This window comes from Apodemus sylvaticus, chromosome 17 (assembly GCF_947179515.1).
Source record: "Apodemus sylvaticus chromosome 17, mApoSyl1.1, whole genome shotgun sequence".
NCBI classification, from domain to species: Eukaryota; Metazoa; Chordata; class Mammalia; order Rodentia; family Muridae; genus Apodemus; species Apodemus sylvaticus.
In genome coordinates this window covers 63,078,261-63,093,819 of record NC_067488.1, presented here as the reverse complement: position 1 = coordinate 63,093,819, position 15,559 = coordinate 63,078,261, and the positions used below count along the sequence as shown (strand labels likewise).

The window sequence follows — 15,559 nt, the reverse complement described above, 5'->3', positions numbered from 1 at the left end:
GGAGAGTCCTTTGTGCAACAGTAATCACAAACTGTGACAGGAGCTATGGAGACTCCGATGGCCTCCTTGAACTTCCTCAACCAAGCGATTGGTGGGTGCAGTCATATACAAGTCTCCTAGCTCGATATCCTCCAAATCCCAGAGTTTCCGTGCACACAGGGACCCACAAAAACTGAGCTTCTCCACAAGCTTCATGGGAAGCATCCCGCTATGGTTCGTTATTTTGCCTGGGAAGCCTAATAGAATCTTGCAGCATGAGTTGCAGAGGCCCGGGTCTGACACTTGTCATTTCACTCCGTGCTCCTCTCACCTGTCAGTGCGCGTGGAGTCTGGCTGGCCCTGGGGACCCGGAGTTGTAGCGGGGAGGTCGCAGTGCGCGCGCACGCGTGCGGGGCTGCGCGGGCTGGGGCTGCGCGGGAGGCCGAGCCGCCGCGCCTCCCGCTGATTGGTCGATCTGGCCCTGGGGGCGGGCTCTCCGCCGCTCCGCGCGCCCCGCTACTCTGGCTCGGTTCCCGGGGGCCGGGCAGCGAGCGCTTCCCAGGGTGGCGCGGGAGCGCGGGGCGCGGGCCTGTGAGAGCCAGGCGGGCTGCGCGCGATGAGGCAGCGGCGACTGGAGCGGGGACCGGCGGCGGGAAGAGGCGAGCCAGGGTGCAGTCCTGGGTGCTCAGGAGGCTGCTGAGACGCCGCGGAGAACCGCTAGAGCGCGGAGGAGGGCAGCGGAGCGCTGGGAGCCGGCGGCCCCGGGGCGGCCTCCCAGTCGGGATCCCCTCCCCTGTGTGCAGCCATGCGGGTGGCCAAGTGGCTGACCGGGTTGCTTTGCCCGATCTCGCTCCTTCTCACTGGGTCCTGGGAAGTTCGTTTCCACCCACGACAGGGTAAGGTGGCCGTGGGCGCAGCCCGTAGCGCGCAGGGCCGGGTACGAGTGGGTGGTGCGGACTCGGAGACCCCAGGCCACCCAGATCGGAGCATCCCCGAGGACTTTGATGGGTGTTGTGGAATCGCTGGGGACACCTCTCCTGATCATTCGGCTGGCACGCGTGGGGCATGGAGCAGCGTGCGCCCGGACAACATGGGTTGCTGGAGGCTGGGAGGTGAAGAGGGGCTGGCAAGGAGGTGACTGCGCTGGGCGGTGGGTGGCAGGGTCTGTATGGGGCATATAGGAGTCGTGGGAAAGCAGTGCATGGCCACAGTACCCAGGTGTGTGTGTGTGTGTGTGTGTGTGTGTGTGTACATCTGTCGCGCCCCTGGGACTGACCAAGACTGGGGATCTTGAGTAAGGATGCTTGGTTCAAGAGCTTGTGGTTTGGACAGCGTCGGGGGCTTCATAGACATTTCGCTGTGTGTTGCAGAAGCCCTGGTGAAGACTCTGGCCTCCTACGAAGTGGTGACTCCCACACGGGTCAATGAGTTTGGAGACGTGTTCCCCCCAAACCGGCATTTCAGCCGGAAGAAACGTAGCTCCGGGGTGCCGGAGCCTCCTCCGCTCAGGACCCACTACCGTATCAGCGCCTACGGGCAGCTCTTCCAGCTGAACCTGAGCGCTGACTCGGCCTTCCTGGCTGCAGGCTACACTGAGGTGCACTTAGGGACCCCGGTGCCTGGACCAGGCGGGCGCAGCACGGAGCCCCCAGACCTGCGCCACTGTTTCTACCGTGGCCAGGTCAACGCGCGAGAGGATCACACTGCAGTCTTCAGTCTATGTGGGGGACTGGTAAGCCTGATTGTGCCTCCCCAAGTGTTTACTCCGATCCACTCCAGGGCTGCCTGGGGACTGGGAAACGGTGGGTGGTTCCTAGTAGGTTCTTCTGAGTCCTCAGAGACCACCAGAGAGAGGAACCCAGACCACAGGCTGAGAGAGAGCATCTTTCATGCGCTTGTCACAGAGGCGATCAGGGTGGCCTCAGTTCTGCTTCTACAACCTCCCAGCAGGCTTTTTTCACACGGGTGCATCAGTGCTGGGCAGCTGTTGGTACCCTATCCCCTGAATTACTTAAATGTAGTAGATGAGTCAGAAAGGAAGGAAAAAGTATTGAATATACACAAATGCAAAAAGGCTCCCGAGGCTGACACGATTTGGAAAAAGATTTTTTTTTTCCTATATGGGGATGCTCTTTCACTAATATTTGTGAAGCACAGAAGAGGGAAAATGCCGACTGGTCCTGGAAAGGTATGAAATATCCACAGATACAGTCGTTAGTGTCAGAGAACTAGAAATGACAGGAATAAATGAGAAGGAGTTTTGAAACTACACTGAAGAGAGAGAGGGGGGAGGGGAGGGAGAAAGAGAGAAAGAGAGAGAGAGAGAGAGAGAGAGAGAGAGAGAGAGAGAGAGAATGAAATAAGACATCATTCTCTTGTTTCATTTGGCTTTCTTCCTTGAAAACAGGTCCGTAATACCTCCTCCCATGATTTATTTTGGAAGTCTGTATAAACCCAACATCTCTTGCCAGTATAGTTATTTTAAATATGCAACATCACATATGTCGTTAAAATGAGTGTCAATTAACTAAAATATCAAAATAGTACCAAGCTAATTTGTGATGCATCAATACGCACTTGCATGCAAATGCCTGAAATAACGGGATCTAGCAGTCTTGTTACAGTTTGTGTGATGAGTTAAACCATCATATATGAGCGCTAATGCGATGCGAGAACACCGAAGTACGGACAAAGCCCCTCTGTCCCTGGTGTTACAGCCACAGCTGAAGGAAAGGACTTGGCTTGTGAGCCAAGTTTCTTGTGAGCCGGACATTTGCTTAATAAAATTGAGCAGAGCATACTTTCTGAAAGGTGTTCAGACAGTTGCACAAAGTCCCCACCACTTATTATTTGAGTCAAACATTGCTAGTAGATCTCTGTGTGCAAAATGTAATGATACGTTCACGTTGGTTTGAGATGATGCCCTAGACCCGAGCATTGTTAATTACTCTTCTGGTTAGTGTTGATGTCCTGTCAGCTTGACGTAGGCTTTACATCATTTTGGAAGAGGGCACCACAGTTGAGAAAATCCTCCCAGATTGGCCAGAGGAAGCCTTTGATGTAGTTTCTTATTTAGTGATTGATGTGAGAGGGCCAAGCTCATTGTTGGTGGAACCACCCTGGGATTGATTGGTGGTCCTGGATGGTGGAGCCACCCTGGGATTGATTGGTGGTCCTGGACTGCGGTATAAGATGGCAGGCTGAGAAAGCCGTGAACAAATGAGTAGAGCTCTATGACTTCCGCATCAGTTCCTGCTTCCAGGTTCCTGCCTCGAGTGAGTTTCTGCCCTGACTTCTATGGATGATGGACAACAGGCTGTAAGATGAAATTAACCCTTTCTTCCCCAGGTTGCTTTGGTTATGGTGTTTATCATAGTATTAAACCCCTAAGGCAATTACTAGACTTTAGAAATTCTCCTTACTTCTTTTCAATTTCATATTTTGTTTGTTTTTGTGTTTTTGGGGACAGGGTTTCTCTGGGTAGCCCTGGCTGTTCTGGAACTTGCTCTGTAGACTAGGCTGTCCTCGAACTCAGAGATCTATAACTGCCTCTGCCTTCTGAGTTTCCAGGATTAAAGGAATGCACTAATATGGTTCTATTTACCTAAAACATCTCCAATAATTTACTTCCTTTTTCTGTAGATAAATATAAAATATTTATGTCATCAATATAGCAGAAGCATCAATAACACACAGACATTTATACTTCAGTGAAAATTTTCTATTTTTAAAAGCTTAAAAATAATGCATAGTTTGTCTGGAAAGTCAAATAAATACTGTCAGAATTCCCTCTTTATGACCATTTGTTCAAACCTATATGTTAGCAGTTTTACTGATTCCATTTAGTTTCTGGTGTTCAATTAATTCAAGGTACAACTTAAAGTAGTCTTTCTTTAATTTCTGTATCATTAATTGAAAAAAAACTTTTACAAGTTTTTGTATTTACATTTTTCTTTTACTATATCAATGAACTTGGCCAATTTTTATTATTTTCATTCCTAAGTGTAGTGTTTTGTGCCCAAGAACCAGAAGGGGTTAAAAGTCTTGCCAGGAGTTTTCTTAAAGAAGTGTATATCTATAATCTGTCTGTCTGTCTATCTCTCTCACTCTGTCTTTCTCTTTCTATCTATACATATATACGTTCCCTCTAATCTTCCTTCTTTATTGTTTTTATTTCTCATAAATATTTATCCAATGATTCACATATTTTATAATAAAGATTTATGCTTCCAAACTACATAATAGATAGGAAAGGGGAGCATATTATAAAATATTTATAAGTAGTGTGATAATAGCCTATCAAACTTATCCATCCACCAATTGCTATAGAACTACATGATATTAGTCCTCATATTCAATTCTAAACTTTGTCTCATAACATTGACAGATAGGCTAAGGTCTGTATTTAGTAATTGGGAATATCATTATTACCTTGTATGTAGCAGGATGTAACACAATCTATTTAAAGACAGTGATCTCTTGTGGCTCTAATTAACTCCTTTCTTACATTGCCTAGTGGATTTTATTCTTCCCAAGACTCTTAGGGACAAACTTGACCACCTAGAAGTTAGCTGAATTATTTCTTGACGGCATCGGAACAGTGACGTCTTGGGGGAAGGAAACAGTTTCCTGATGATATAAGACTGGATTCTGTGCTCGGCTTGTTTTGTATTCTCACAGAGTGTCTTACGTGGCCACGTGTATTGTATTCTCACAGAGTATCTTATGTGGCCACATGCATTGTATTCTCACAGAGTGTCTTACGTGGCCATGTGTATTGTATTCTCACAGAGTATCTTATGTGGCCACATGGATTGTATTTTCACAGAGTGTCTTACGTGGCCATGTGTATTGTATTCTCACAGAGTATCTTATGTGGCCACATGGATTGTATTTTCACAGAGTGTCTTACGTGGCCATGTGTATTGTATTCTCACAGAGTATCTTACGTGGCCACACGGATTGTATTTTCACAGAGTGTCTTACGTGGTCATGTGTATTGTATTCTCACAGAGTATCTTACGTGGCCACATGGATTGTATTTTCACAGAGTGTCTTACGTGGCCATGTGAAAGGTTGGGATTTCTCATAAGAACAAATCTCCAGCCTGACAAGTGCTCCTCCCACTGAAGACTAATTACTAGCTAACTGAGTTGCTTTTTTTTATCTGCCAACAGGTAGTTCAAATATGGGAAGTGTGTTTAAGTAGCACCAATGTAATCCCATATACTATTCTATAGTTGAATATTTTATTAATTCATTTATGAGGACAGCTTGCAGGGGTGATTCCCTCTTTCCATCATGTAGATTCTGGAGAATTAAACTCACATCTTCAAGCGTCACAGCAGGTACCTTTAGCCACCGTGCCATCTATCCAGTCCCTCTGGATTAACTTTTTTTTTAAAAAAGATTTTTAAATTTATTATTATATGTAAGCACACTGTAGCTGCCTTCAGACACCCACCAGAAGAGGGCATCAGATCCCATTACAGATGGTTGTGAGCCACCATGTGGTTGCTGGGACTTGAACTCAGGACCTTTGGAAGAGCAGTCAGTGCTCTTAACTGCTGAGCTGTCTCTCCAGCCCAGATTAACACCTTTTTTTTTTTTAACACAAAACTGGTTAGTCTTATAGTTACCCAAATACTCAAACAGTACAAGAGGATTTCTTGTGCCTTTAATTTTAGTATTTTAGTGTATATTTGTCCACATTCTCCAAGAAGCAAATATCAAAATGTGATTTTGTTTATGGGAAATGCCTGTTTTCAAAAAACCAAGGAGGGCATTTTGAGATCAGTGTGAACTGAAAATAAATAAGAAGGAAACTTCAGTTGAGTCAGAGAAGAGGCTTGGTTGGTAAAATACTTGTCTTACAAGTGTGAGGGGTAAGCCCCATCCCCAGAACCAATGCTTTTGTTTGTTTGTTTGTTTGTTTTAAATAAACCTGGATGTACTGGCACATGCTTGACATGTGCTTAGCACCTTAGTGTGGGAGAGGCAGAGACAGATGGATCCCTGGAGCTGGCTGACCGGCCAGCCTGGACCAGAGTGACTTCCAGGATAGTGAGAGACCTTGACTCAAAAACAAGGGGCATGAATGGTGCTTGAGGTATCATGACATCTGTAGTTGTATTTGACCTCCCTATACATGAACACACACACACACATAGTCACACACATACATATACATAGACTAGACACACAAATACACACTTAGACACAGAAATACACACATACACACAAACTCACACATACAAACACACATACATATACATTCACACACTTACACACACATACATATGCACACAAACACACACATACATGCATGCATATGCACACTCAAACATCCACATCCACACAGAGACACACACATAGACACACACTCACATACACATATACCATACATACAAACACACACACACATACATCTACATTTTACACACACACATACACATACAAACACATCCACAGACACACCTATGCATAGATACACACATACACACATTCACACTCATACACACATACAGAAATCCTCACACCCACGCACAAACACACAAACCCACACTCTCACACACACATCAGGATACATCAGCTCTCAAGGTGCTTTCAGATAGTTATGTTCAGCATTGTCAAGGCCAGCAGCATGGAGAAACAGTGTACATAGAAATTCTTAATGAATACATGGTGTCAAGTGTCCTTAAGCAAGGGATATAAACATATTTCTGATTTTTCAGGAAAGGATATGCAAGAAAGAAGTAATATAGAGGTACTCCGATGAAATTTTCCTTAAATAATAGTGGTATTGTCTGTATTAATTCAAATATACTCATAAGCTAGATAAATCATTTAGATTGATAGTAAGAGGGTGGAGCAGGTCAGCTGGTTCTTCGCTGCTATCTTCATTCAGAAGGCATACAGCCATTCCCACGTATCGATGAGGAGGTGTTTCTTGATGCAAAATGACTAGGCACGCTTGGCAGAGCAATTTCCAGGAGGACACGGGGAACGTGGGTATTGCTGATGAGCAGTGTATCCCAGGCTGACTGGTCCATCAGATGCCACACATTCTCCTCTTTCGTTATTTCAGTCACACCCACCTTGTCCACATGGGAACAGGGTCACTGTCTCTGGATTCCCAGAACAAAGCCACAGCATAGTGTACTGCTACTGTAAGGTCCAGGTTTAGATCTTTTGGGAAGTATGAACTAGCTGCATGTTCTCAAGCCCAGTGCACACGGTGAGTCACGTGACTGCCACCCCAGCCTTCATTTCCCAAGAGGAGAGGAAACCTTGTAGTTGCCGATGGTGGATTGTCTGTTCCTTCTGCAAAGGGTACTAGTCTTCCCTTTAGAGGGGATACCATTTCTACTGCATGGCCACATCTGAAATGGAGTTTTAGGGAAGATTCTGGCTCCAGGTAGTGTGCATGTATGTGTTTGTGTGTGTGTGTGTGTGTGTATGTGTGTGTATGTGTATACAGACTCTCTCTGTATACATAGTGTGCACACCTATGTTTGTGTGCATATGCATGCCTGTGTGTATCCGTGTGTATGTGTGCATTAAGTCAAAGACAAAGAAGCATGCTGTAGATAACAGGACACCTGGCATATTCATGTGTTTATTTATTTATATTAAAAATTATTCTTCCTTTCTGCTTTATAATACGTATAAATATAATAAATAAAATATAATAATATATATTTTGCCATATCCTTGTAAAACAGCTCCTAATGCTTTTCTTGTCATAGATTTAATCTCTCTATACTACTGCGATTTTAGGTTTTATATTTTCACAGGTGATTTTGGGAGGTATTGAGAGAGACTGTTGTGGCAAGAGGTACCCAGACCCACAAGAATATGGCTGTTTCTCCCATGGGTCATTAGACACCTTCCTGCCTGGGAGAGAGAGAAAGCATGGGTGAGGGAAGGCTGTGTTTGCTGGGACACACAGTTCTAGTCCTTCGGCCATTTACATCTTAAGTTAGATTAACTCAGAGTTTCACTTGGGTCTTATGTGGTAGGACTTGGTCAATGGGCATTCTGTCTAATGAGTTATCAGCCACACACTCCATTTTTGTCACCTCTGCTCACTTCTACACTGGAAGTCCGGAGCCTACCTGCATAACGGGGAAGGTGACGAATGCTGTCTGAGGAGAGCAGTGTTATCGTTTAGGAACTGTTATCATTTGTGAATTTCTGCTTTGTCTTTCTGCCACCTCTCCTTACATTTTTCTCTCATTAGAGATTCATCCACTTACCCAGTGTGTGTTTGTATACGAACAGTTTTCTCAAGCATGGCCAGGTTTTACAGTAAAAGGCTACCATCAAAACCATTTTATACTGAACAGATGTCCAGCATTCAATCAGCAGGTTAAGATGGATCTCAGAGGTTAGCTTGTGATCCATTCATTTACAGAGTTCGCCCTGTATTCACAGTGAGAAGCGAGGCTCTGTCACCAGTGTGGGCCGTACACTATTTTTCATCCTGTCTCAAGCATGTTCTATTTCGTGGTAGCCACTGAACTGCAATTTATGAACATCAGTGGAACACTCACTAATTATATACCAAATAAGTAAAGCTATTTATAACTTTATTACAGATGGTGGAGCTGAGTGAGAGATATGAAATAGCCTGCCTAAGTTTCTATATGTGCAAACCCAGGCCTCATGTCTGTGCTATTTATTAAAAATATCAGTGCAGATTTGTGACTAAAGATCAAAAATCCGCGTTCAGTTCAACAGCTCCATATCCTCCAGTGTTTTCTCCTGTGTCCAGGCTCAACACGGTGAACTGAGCATATTTTGGGAAAAGAGTCCAGTGGGCTTATCTTTTGTGCTTCCGTTTGCTCTTTACAAAATATGAACAGTGATTTGGTTGCAGTAACAATATGCGTGTTGGCTATGTTTTTTGAAAACAAAACAAAAAATATATGTGACCAGATGCCCCAATACTTAAAGAGCATTTTGGGATGACGGGCGTATGAGATTCTCTAAATACATAAAAATTATATTCACTGGATACATTGGAACTAGTTGTATGATCACCAATTACCTTTCAGAACATCTTGGCAGCTAGATAGCCACTCTCCTAAATAATCAGGAAACTCCTGGGCAAGTGAAAACTAGTTTTGAAGTGTTTGCTAGCCAGCACAGCACCGTGCAACCCCACTGGCTTCCTTCCGAATCAGTCTGCAGCATTCATCTGAACAGAGACAGGAGGCTAAAAATATGGATGAGCTAAATATGATTCTATGAACCACCTGTCTTGTCAAGTCCTCAAATTCCTTACCAGATCCTTTTCCAAGTTTTTTTTTTTTTTTTTTTAGTCTGAATTAATAGCTTTCTTGGGAGCCTTTTGGCACAACCATATTTTTTATTATTATTATTATTATTATTTAGCAAGAGGCCCCTTTCATTGGGATTGCTTATAGAAAAATTGATGAAAGTAATAGTCCTTCATTGATAAATAAACAGGGAAGTCGGTTTTGGAAACAGAGTCTTCACATAGTTGTGGGAGTTTGGTATTTGAAAATCGCATGGATTCTGAGGTGCTGTTCCTGGCAAGCTAGCCTAGTGCAGCTTCGGCTGATGGGCTGGTGGACTGTGGCAGAACTATTCGGTCTCTCGTGAGAGCACAGGTCATACCTTCTGAGATTTATTGACTCATTGAAATGGAAATATCTCGTACCAGTTTTGATGAAGAGAAATGCAAAAGGATGTATAGTGATTTTTTTTTTTAAGTTACTTCTTGGGAGCAGTGTGTGGTTTGCAGTGGTGCCATAGGTGTGTGCTGGTTAAGCAGCAGGCTGGCTCGTGTCTATTTGCATCTTTCCCTGAGATACTATCGGATTTCTCCTCCTCAGCAGGCTTTTTTTTTTTTTAAAGGCAGAAAAGGATTTCTTCTGGAGCAATGTGCTCAGATTTCACAAACAATTTCTTTGTTACTTCTTATAGTGTGGACAGAATTAGTTTTCTGGGTAGGTCGGAAATGCTGGCGTCTCAGAATATAGTGAAAAGCAAGTGATTTACGGTCAGGTTCTCAAATGTCACACTAGGAAAAATAATGAAATGTGGGAGAGGCTAGGCCATTAGAAGAGTACCCAACAAATAAAAATTCTGTAGAGCTTTGTATCTTCTTAAAAATAGTATATTGTCAGTGCTTTATTGTGAGCATGCCTGTTGAGTTTCAATTATTTTACTTTGGCTGTCTTGAGGATTGAACCCCTGCCCTCAGGTTTGCTAAACCAGCGTCCCGGTCTATTATTGAGCCTCATCGCTATCCCCTAATTTTAGGTCATTAAAAATTTAGTTGGTTATATTAACATACAACCTAAGAGAACCTAAACCCTTGACTTGTCAGCATGAGAGAAAACTACACCTAGATATGTCAGAGAATCTACACACTGCCATGATTCAAGAACACTCAGTAAAGACATGAGCTAACGGTTAAAGTGTGGCATGCTAGCACAGGTCTTTACCACGACAGTCACAAGATATTCGTTCCTATGGCTATGCCCTGTCTCCATTCCCGGCAATGTCTTAAATGTCATCTTAAGTGAAGATGTTGATGGAGGGATAGTGACCCCATCATGATTACCATAAAGAGAGCTCCGGGGCTTATAATCGTTGTGACCACTTCAGCGACATAAATAATGGCCCCATTAAAACAATGGCTTAAGATATAATTATCATTTAAAATGGAATTTAGGACAATTTTCAAAGTTGCTCCTAGATGATGGTTAGGGTAGCCAGAGGTAAGAAATGGAAGTGAAGTGTCAGCAGAACGTGCTTATCGCGCGATCTGTGCCTCAGGAATTCACGGGTGGGTTGGTTTATCACGGAAACACGGTTTGCTAGATTGGGAGTGTAATCCTTTGAAAGTGAGTAAAGGTGTATTTGTGCAGTCAGAGTAGTGATCACTGATGAGCTAGTCTCTTCCAGCCATCACCTACTTCCTGCTTCCTGTTGGCATGGTCACAGCCGTACTGTCCTGTCCCTTGACCTGTCTGAACTCTTCCCTGGCTCCCCAAGCATCCAGTCCCTGTTTGAGATGCTGCCCCCTAGTTTACTACAGGAACTTCCAGCTTCAGTCTGGCTGTCTCTCAGTGGAATGGCTTCTTCTTCCCCACCTGCTCCTCTCTGTCTTTTTTATTATATTAACTTCTTCCCATACCCAGGGAAAGACTTACTGTATTTTTTAAATTTTCCTTTACTAATTAAATTTTTATTCCATGAGAATTTTCTATAAGAACACTATAGACATAAGAGTTTTATGTAAACATAAAACTTCATTGTCTCCCCTCTAACTTACTCCATAACTCAGCCACTGTCTCAAATTCATGACCTCTTTTTAAAAATTATCACACACACACACACACACACACAAGACAATAATAATTGTTACATGAATGAGTACATTTAGCGTTGCTTGTATGTGTGTGATTTTAGGGCTTCTTCCTGGAGAAAGTTGCTTCCCCTCTCAGCGGGTATAGTGGTGGGGCCTTGTGAGATTCCCCCTCATTTATGTTGACAAGTCACTTGGCATTCTCATTATGCAGGGACCATTGTTTAGGGATCATACGTTGAGATCTCATGGGCATAGCTTCCCTGTCATGTCTAGAAGACTCTCTTAGCAGGCTTCCTGATCCTAAGGCTCTTAGAATCTTTTCCCCCCCTCTCTTCTGCCATGTTCCTTGGGCCCTAGTTTTGGGGTTTGCTTCACAAATTACTACCTGGCATATTATATTTTTACTGACAGTTTTTTTTGAATCTTTAGCTCCTAAAATTACCTGACTCAGGTGTACATGAAATATTTTTGACTATTTTATAGAATTCATCAAATCTGACAGATGAGCCCTGAATGGCAGAGTCAAGATACTTGGAGTCACCTTCTTTGTCTTGACCTGTGACATGAGACTTGGATAAGTTATTGTGTTGTTTACTTTTTTCATTGCTGTAACAAAAATATCTGACACCAAAGCTATGGATGGAAGGAAGAAGAAAGGACGGAAGGAAGGAAGGAAGGAAGGAAGGAAGGAAGGAAGGAAGGAAGGAAGGAAGGAAGGAAGGAAAGCTTCACCTTGTCTTTCAGTTCGAGGGAATACAGGCTACCATAGCAAGGGAGTCAGTGAGGCATGAGGTGACTGGTAGAAGAGGGTATAGGAAGTGAGACTAGCCTATAATACCTCAAGTCCTGTCCCTCGTGACCCACCCTCTTTAGTGAGGCTCAATATCTAAAAGGTTCTAGAAACTTCCAAAATCTGTGTTACAAATTTGGAACCAAGTGTTAAAACATATGACTTCTAGGAAGGGTCATTTTGCAATCAAACCATAACACTCTGTCCCCTTCCCAGGTGAGATCACGGTCATCTTACGATCCAAATTGTATCCATTTAAATGTCAAAAGTTCCCATAATCTTTAATGCTCCCAATACTGTTTGGGAGTCCAAAATCTGTTTTGAGACTCAAAGCAACCTCTTAGTTCTATAATTTTTTTCAAAATGAAAACATAAAAATTACATACTTTCAGTACACAGTATCATAAAACAGACATTCCCGTTCTCAGAGGGACCAAAAAAGACCCAAACCCTGCAACAGCAAACACCGTAACTCCATGTCCAGCATTGATGGCTTGTGATAGAATCATCTGGGCTCCCAAGAGCTTAGGTTCACTATCACTCCAGGCTGCTACATACAGCACATGTAGCCTCTCTTGGGGTGACTCTGTTCATGCCTTTAGCTTTCATTGGCAGATATTTGATGACCCTGGCATCTTTTATGTCCATGGGCTCAAATGCAACTTAGATTCAGTCTTCATAACTTCATATCATGCCCTCTAAGGGCTTCTGTATAGAGACTCAAACTCTGACATGTGTTGACTGGTCTCTGTGGCCTCCAGAGCCTTGGCACATGCGTGTTTGCTTACTTTTACTCTTACATGCCTGTTCCCTTAACTCTTGCCTCCTTCATACCTGTAAAACCAGTATTGGATGGACAGTATTGCCAAGTTCTATAGCCAGGTTGAGGTGGAGTCTGAGCCTCGGTCACTGTTGTATCATCCTCCATGTGCTGATCCTGGGGAGTCTCTGCCATATCGGATTGTGTGGCAGGGAACCCCTTCAGTGGCACCTTCAGTTCAGGCTTTCCTATAAAGGCTTTGATGCACGGGGAAGAGCATGTCGAGAAACAGTGTAAGGCATCTGAGCCATCGTCCGAATGGCTTTAAGAATCATAGCACCAGCCTTATCTACAGTGTCATCTTCGCCCTCTTCCCCACAGCAAGAGCACACAGTTCCATCTCTGCCTACCTGTTGCTCCCATGCTCTGACAGACCTGGATGAGTGCGGTGAGCAGCAACTGTGTCACAGCCTGGATTCGATCCAGTCTTGCGGTTTCTTTCACCAAACACCTTGGTCCTTTCCTATTGAATTCGGCCTGACTCAGGTTCTCAGGACTTTGACAGAATTCACCCAGATTCTTTGTGGGACGATAACTCACATGGCTTTTATGCTGGTCCTCAAGAGTGTCCTACTCCCTGCTAAAGCACTGGAAACCAGGCCTCCACTGTTCCCCATTCCACCCACATTCTGAAATTCTGATCCCTCACCAGGTTTCCCATTAAGCCCTTCCTATGAGATTTGAGGGATTATTTCCTATAGTGAAGTTCTGATTTTTCCTCATTACCCAATAAGCCACATCCTGAGGCCTATTGAGACCATCACAAGGTGGTCAGCATGTGAGCTATCTCTTACACTAACCGACCCATTCCTCAATACCAATTTTCTTATTCATTTTCTCTTGCTCTTGTTATAAAGGAGAAAGGACTCTACTTTGGCTGGCAGTTTGAGGGGATACAGTCGTGGTAGGACTCATAGGTGACAGGTCTATTGCATGGCAGTCTAGAAGGAGAAAACAGACAGAAGTCAGACCAGGCTGTTAAACTTCAAAGACTTTCTCCCAATGACCCACCTCCTCCATTGAAGGTACTCTCCTGAAGGTTCTATAACTGCCCAAAACAATGCTTCCAGGTAAAGCCAAGTGCCCAATGTTCAAACCCATGAATCAGGGACATTTAAAAATAGTTTAAACTTTCTTTACATTTACTTATTTCTCTCTGTGTGTATGCAACTGTGCACTCAGTGTTCACAGGGAAGCCAGCTCTTTTTCTCCACCACTTGGATTCCAGGGATGAGACCCAGATCTCCAACTTTGGTCACAAGTGCCTTCAGCTACTGAGTTGACCACCTAAGTACTACCTGCTGCTCATCCAACTTACTTAGAAAATAGAAAGACTCTTTTTGACTTCAAAGGGCTGTTATGAGAGTGAGATGAATTACATATGAATGTATGAATGATTTCTGACCCCTATGTTGGCATTGGCTGTGAATTTTGTGACAAACACCCGTGTGTGTGCGTTTGCATTATCTGACCATAAAGAGGAATCTATTTTTGGTGCTCACCATTGTTTGATGGATTTCATATCCCAATGGCCAGGACATCGCCCTAATTCATGGTGTCTCCTTAGCTATACCATGATGTTGTTTGGTCTTTCAAAGTTCTTGCTGTGATTCATCAGTGAAACTCCTCTAGAGTTCGTCTGGTTTGTTATTAGACAGTGTGTCTTACCAGAACTTTAGTGTACCAGTTTGGCTAGACTGGCTGGTTAGCAAATCCCAGAGATCCTCTAGAGTTTGGGTCCTAGCATCCATCACTGTTTCTGATTCTTTTCTGATTGCTGGGGGTATAAAGTCAGTCCTCCGTATTTGCATTACAAGCACTTCACCAACTATAGCATCTCCATAGTCCCTATCTTGGGTATATTTTAAAATGTATTATAAAGAATCCCTATTTCAAAGTTACAAAGAGATTCTCTCCATTTCGATTCCAGGGTTTTTATGATTTTATTTTTAGGAGTTTACACCATCAATTCTTTGGTACTTATTCTGTGTGATGGATTCAGATGTATTCTTTCTATATATCTGTGTTCTTGACACAACACTTCTAATTAAGTAATGTGTCTACCCACTGATTTAACATGCTGCTTGCATGTGAAAGAAGATACTGCAGGACTTGTAATTTGGGGACTAGAACATAGTGAGCTGTTTCTATGCTTAGCAAGGTCAAGACATTAGCGTCAACCACAGACATAGTGGTTAAATTTAGGATAATTCATTCAGTTTTGGTCATACTGTGGGGGTTAAGGCATCATGTTCTGGCAGTGGGCTTGGTGTAAGATAGAAGAGAAAGTTCCATCCTTGAGTTCCCCCAAGTTTTATTTTATTTTTTTTTTTATTGATTTTAAGTTTGCTGTTGGATTCTAGAGTTCGGACAGTAGGTCCTTCTTTGTAAAAAGTCCTCACAATCTTTCATTTCTCATCAACGAATTCTGAGTTCCCATTTCCAATATCCCTGGATAAATGTGTTGCTGGTAAAGTATTTTACTTGTACTCTGTACAAAAGCTAGGTCTGGGTTTATGTATATGCTTAGGTCTTCATTTTTCGCACAACAGCAAACAACCATAGAGAAAAGGCACCAGCAGTTATCAACACACACACACACACACACACACACACACACACA

At 43.4% G+C, this 15,559-nt stretch overlaps 1 protein-coding gene across 1 annotated transcript in view; it reads left to right on the top strand.

Moving 5' to 3' along the window:
• The first annotated feature begins 599 nt into the window (after positions 1 to 599).
• Positions 600 to 15,559, top strand: part of Adamts20 (ADAM metallopeptidase with thrombospondin type 1 motif 20) — a 118,531-nt gene continuing 103,571 nt past the window's right edge. The window contains exons 1-2 of the mRNA XM_052161434.1: positions 600 to 875; positions 1,350 to 1,711. Coding sequence (XP_052017394.1) covers positions 785 to 875; positions 1,350 to 1,711 — 453 coding nt within the window. The 5' untranslated portion in view covers positions 600 to 784. The remainder of the gene's footprint in view (positions 876 to 1,349; positions 1,712 to 15,559) is intronic.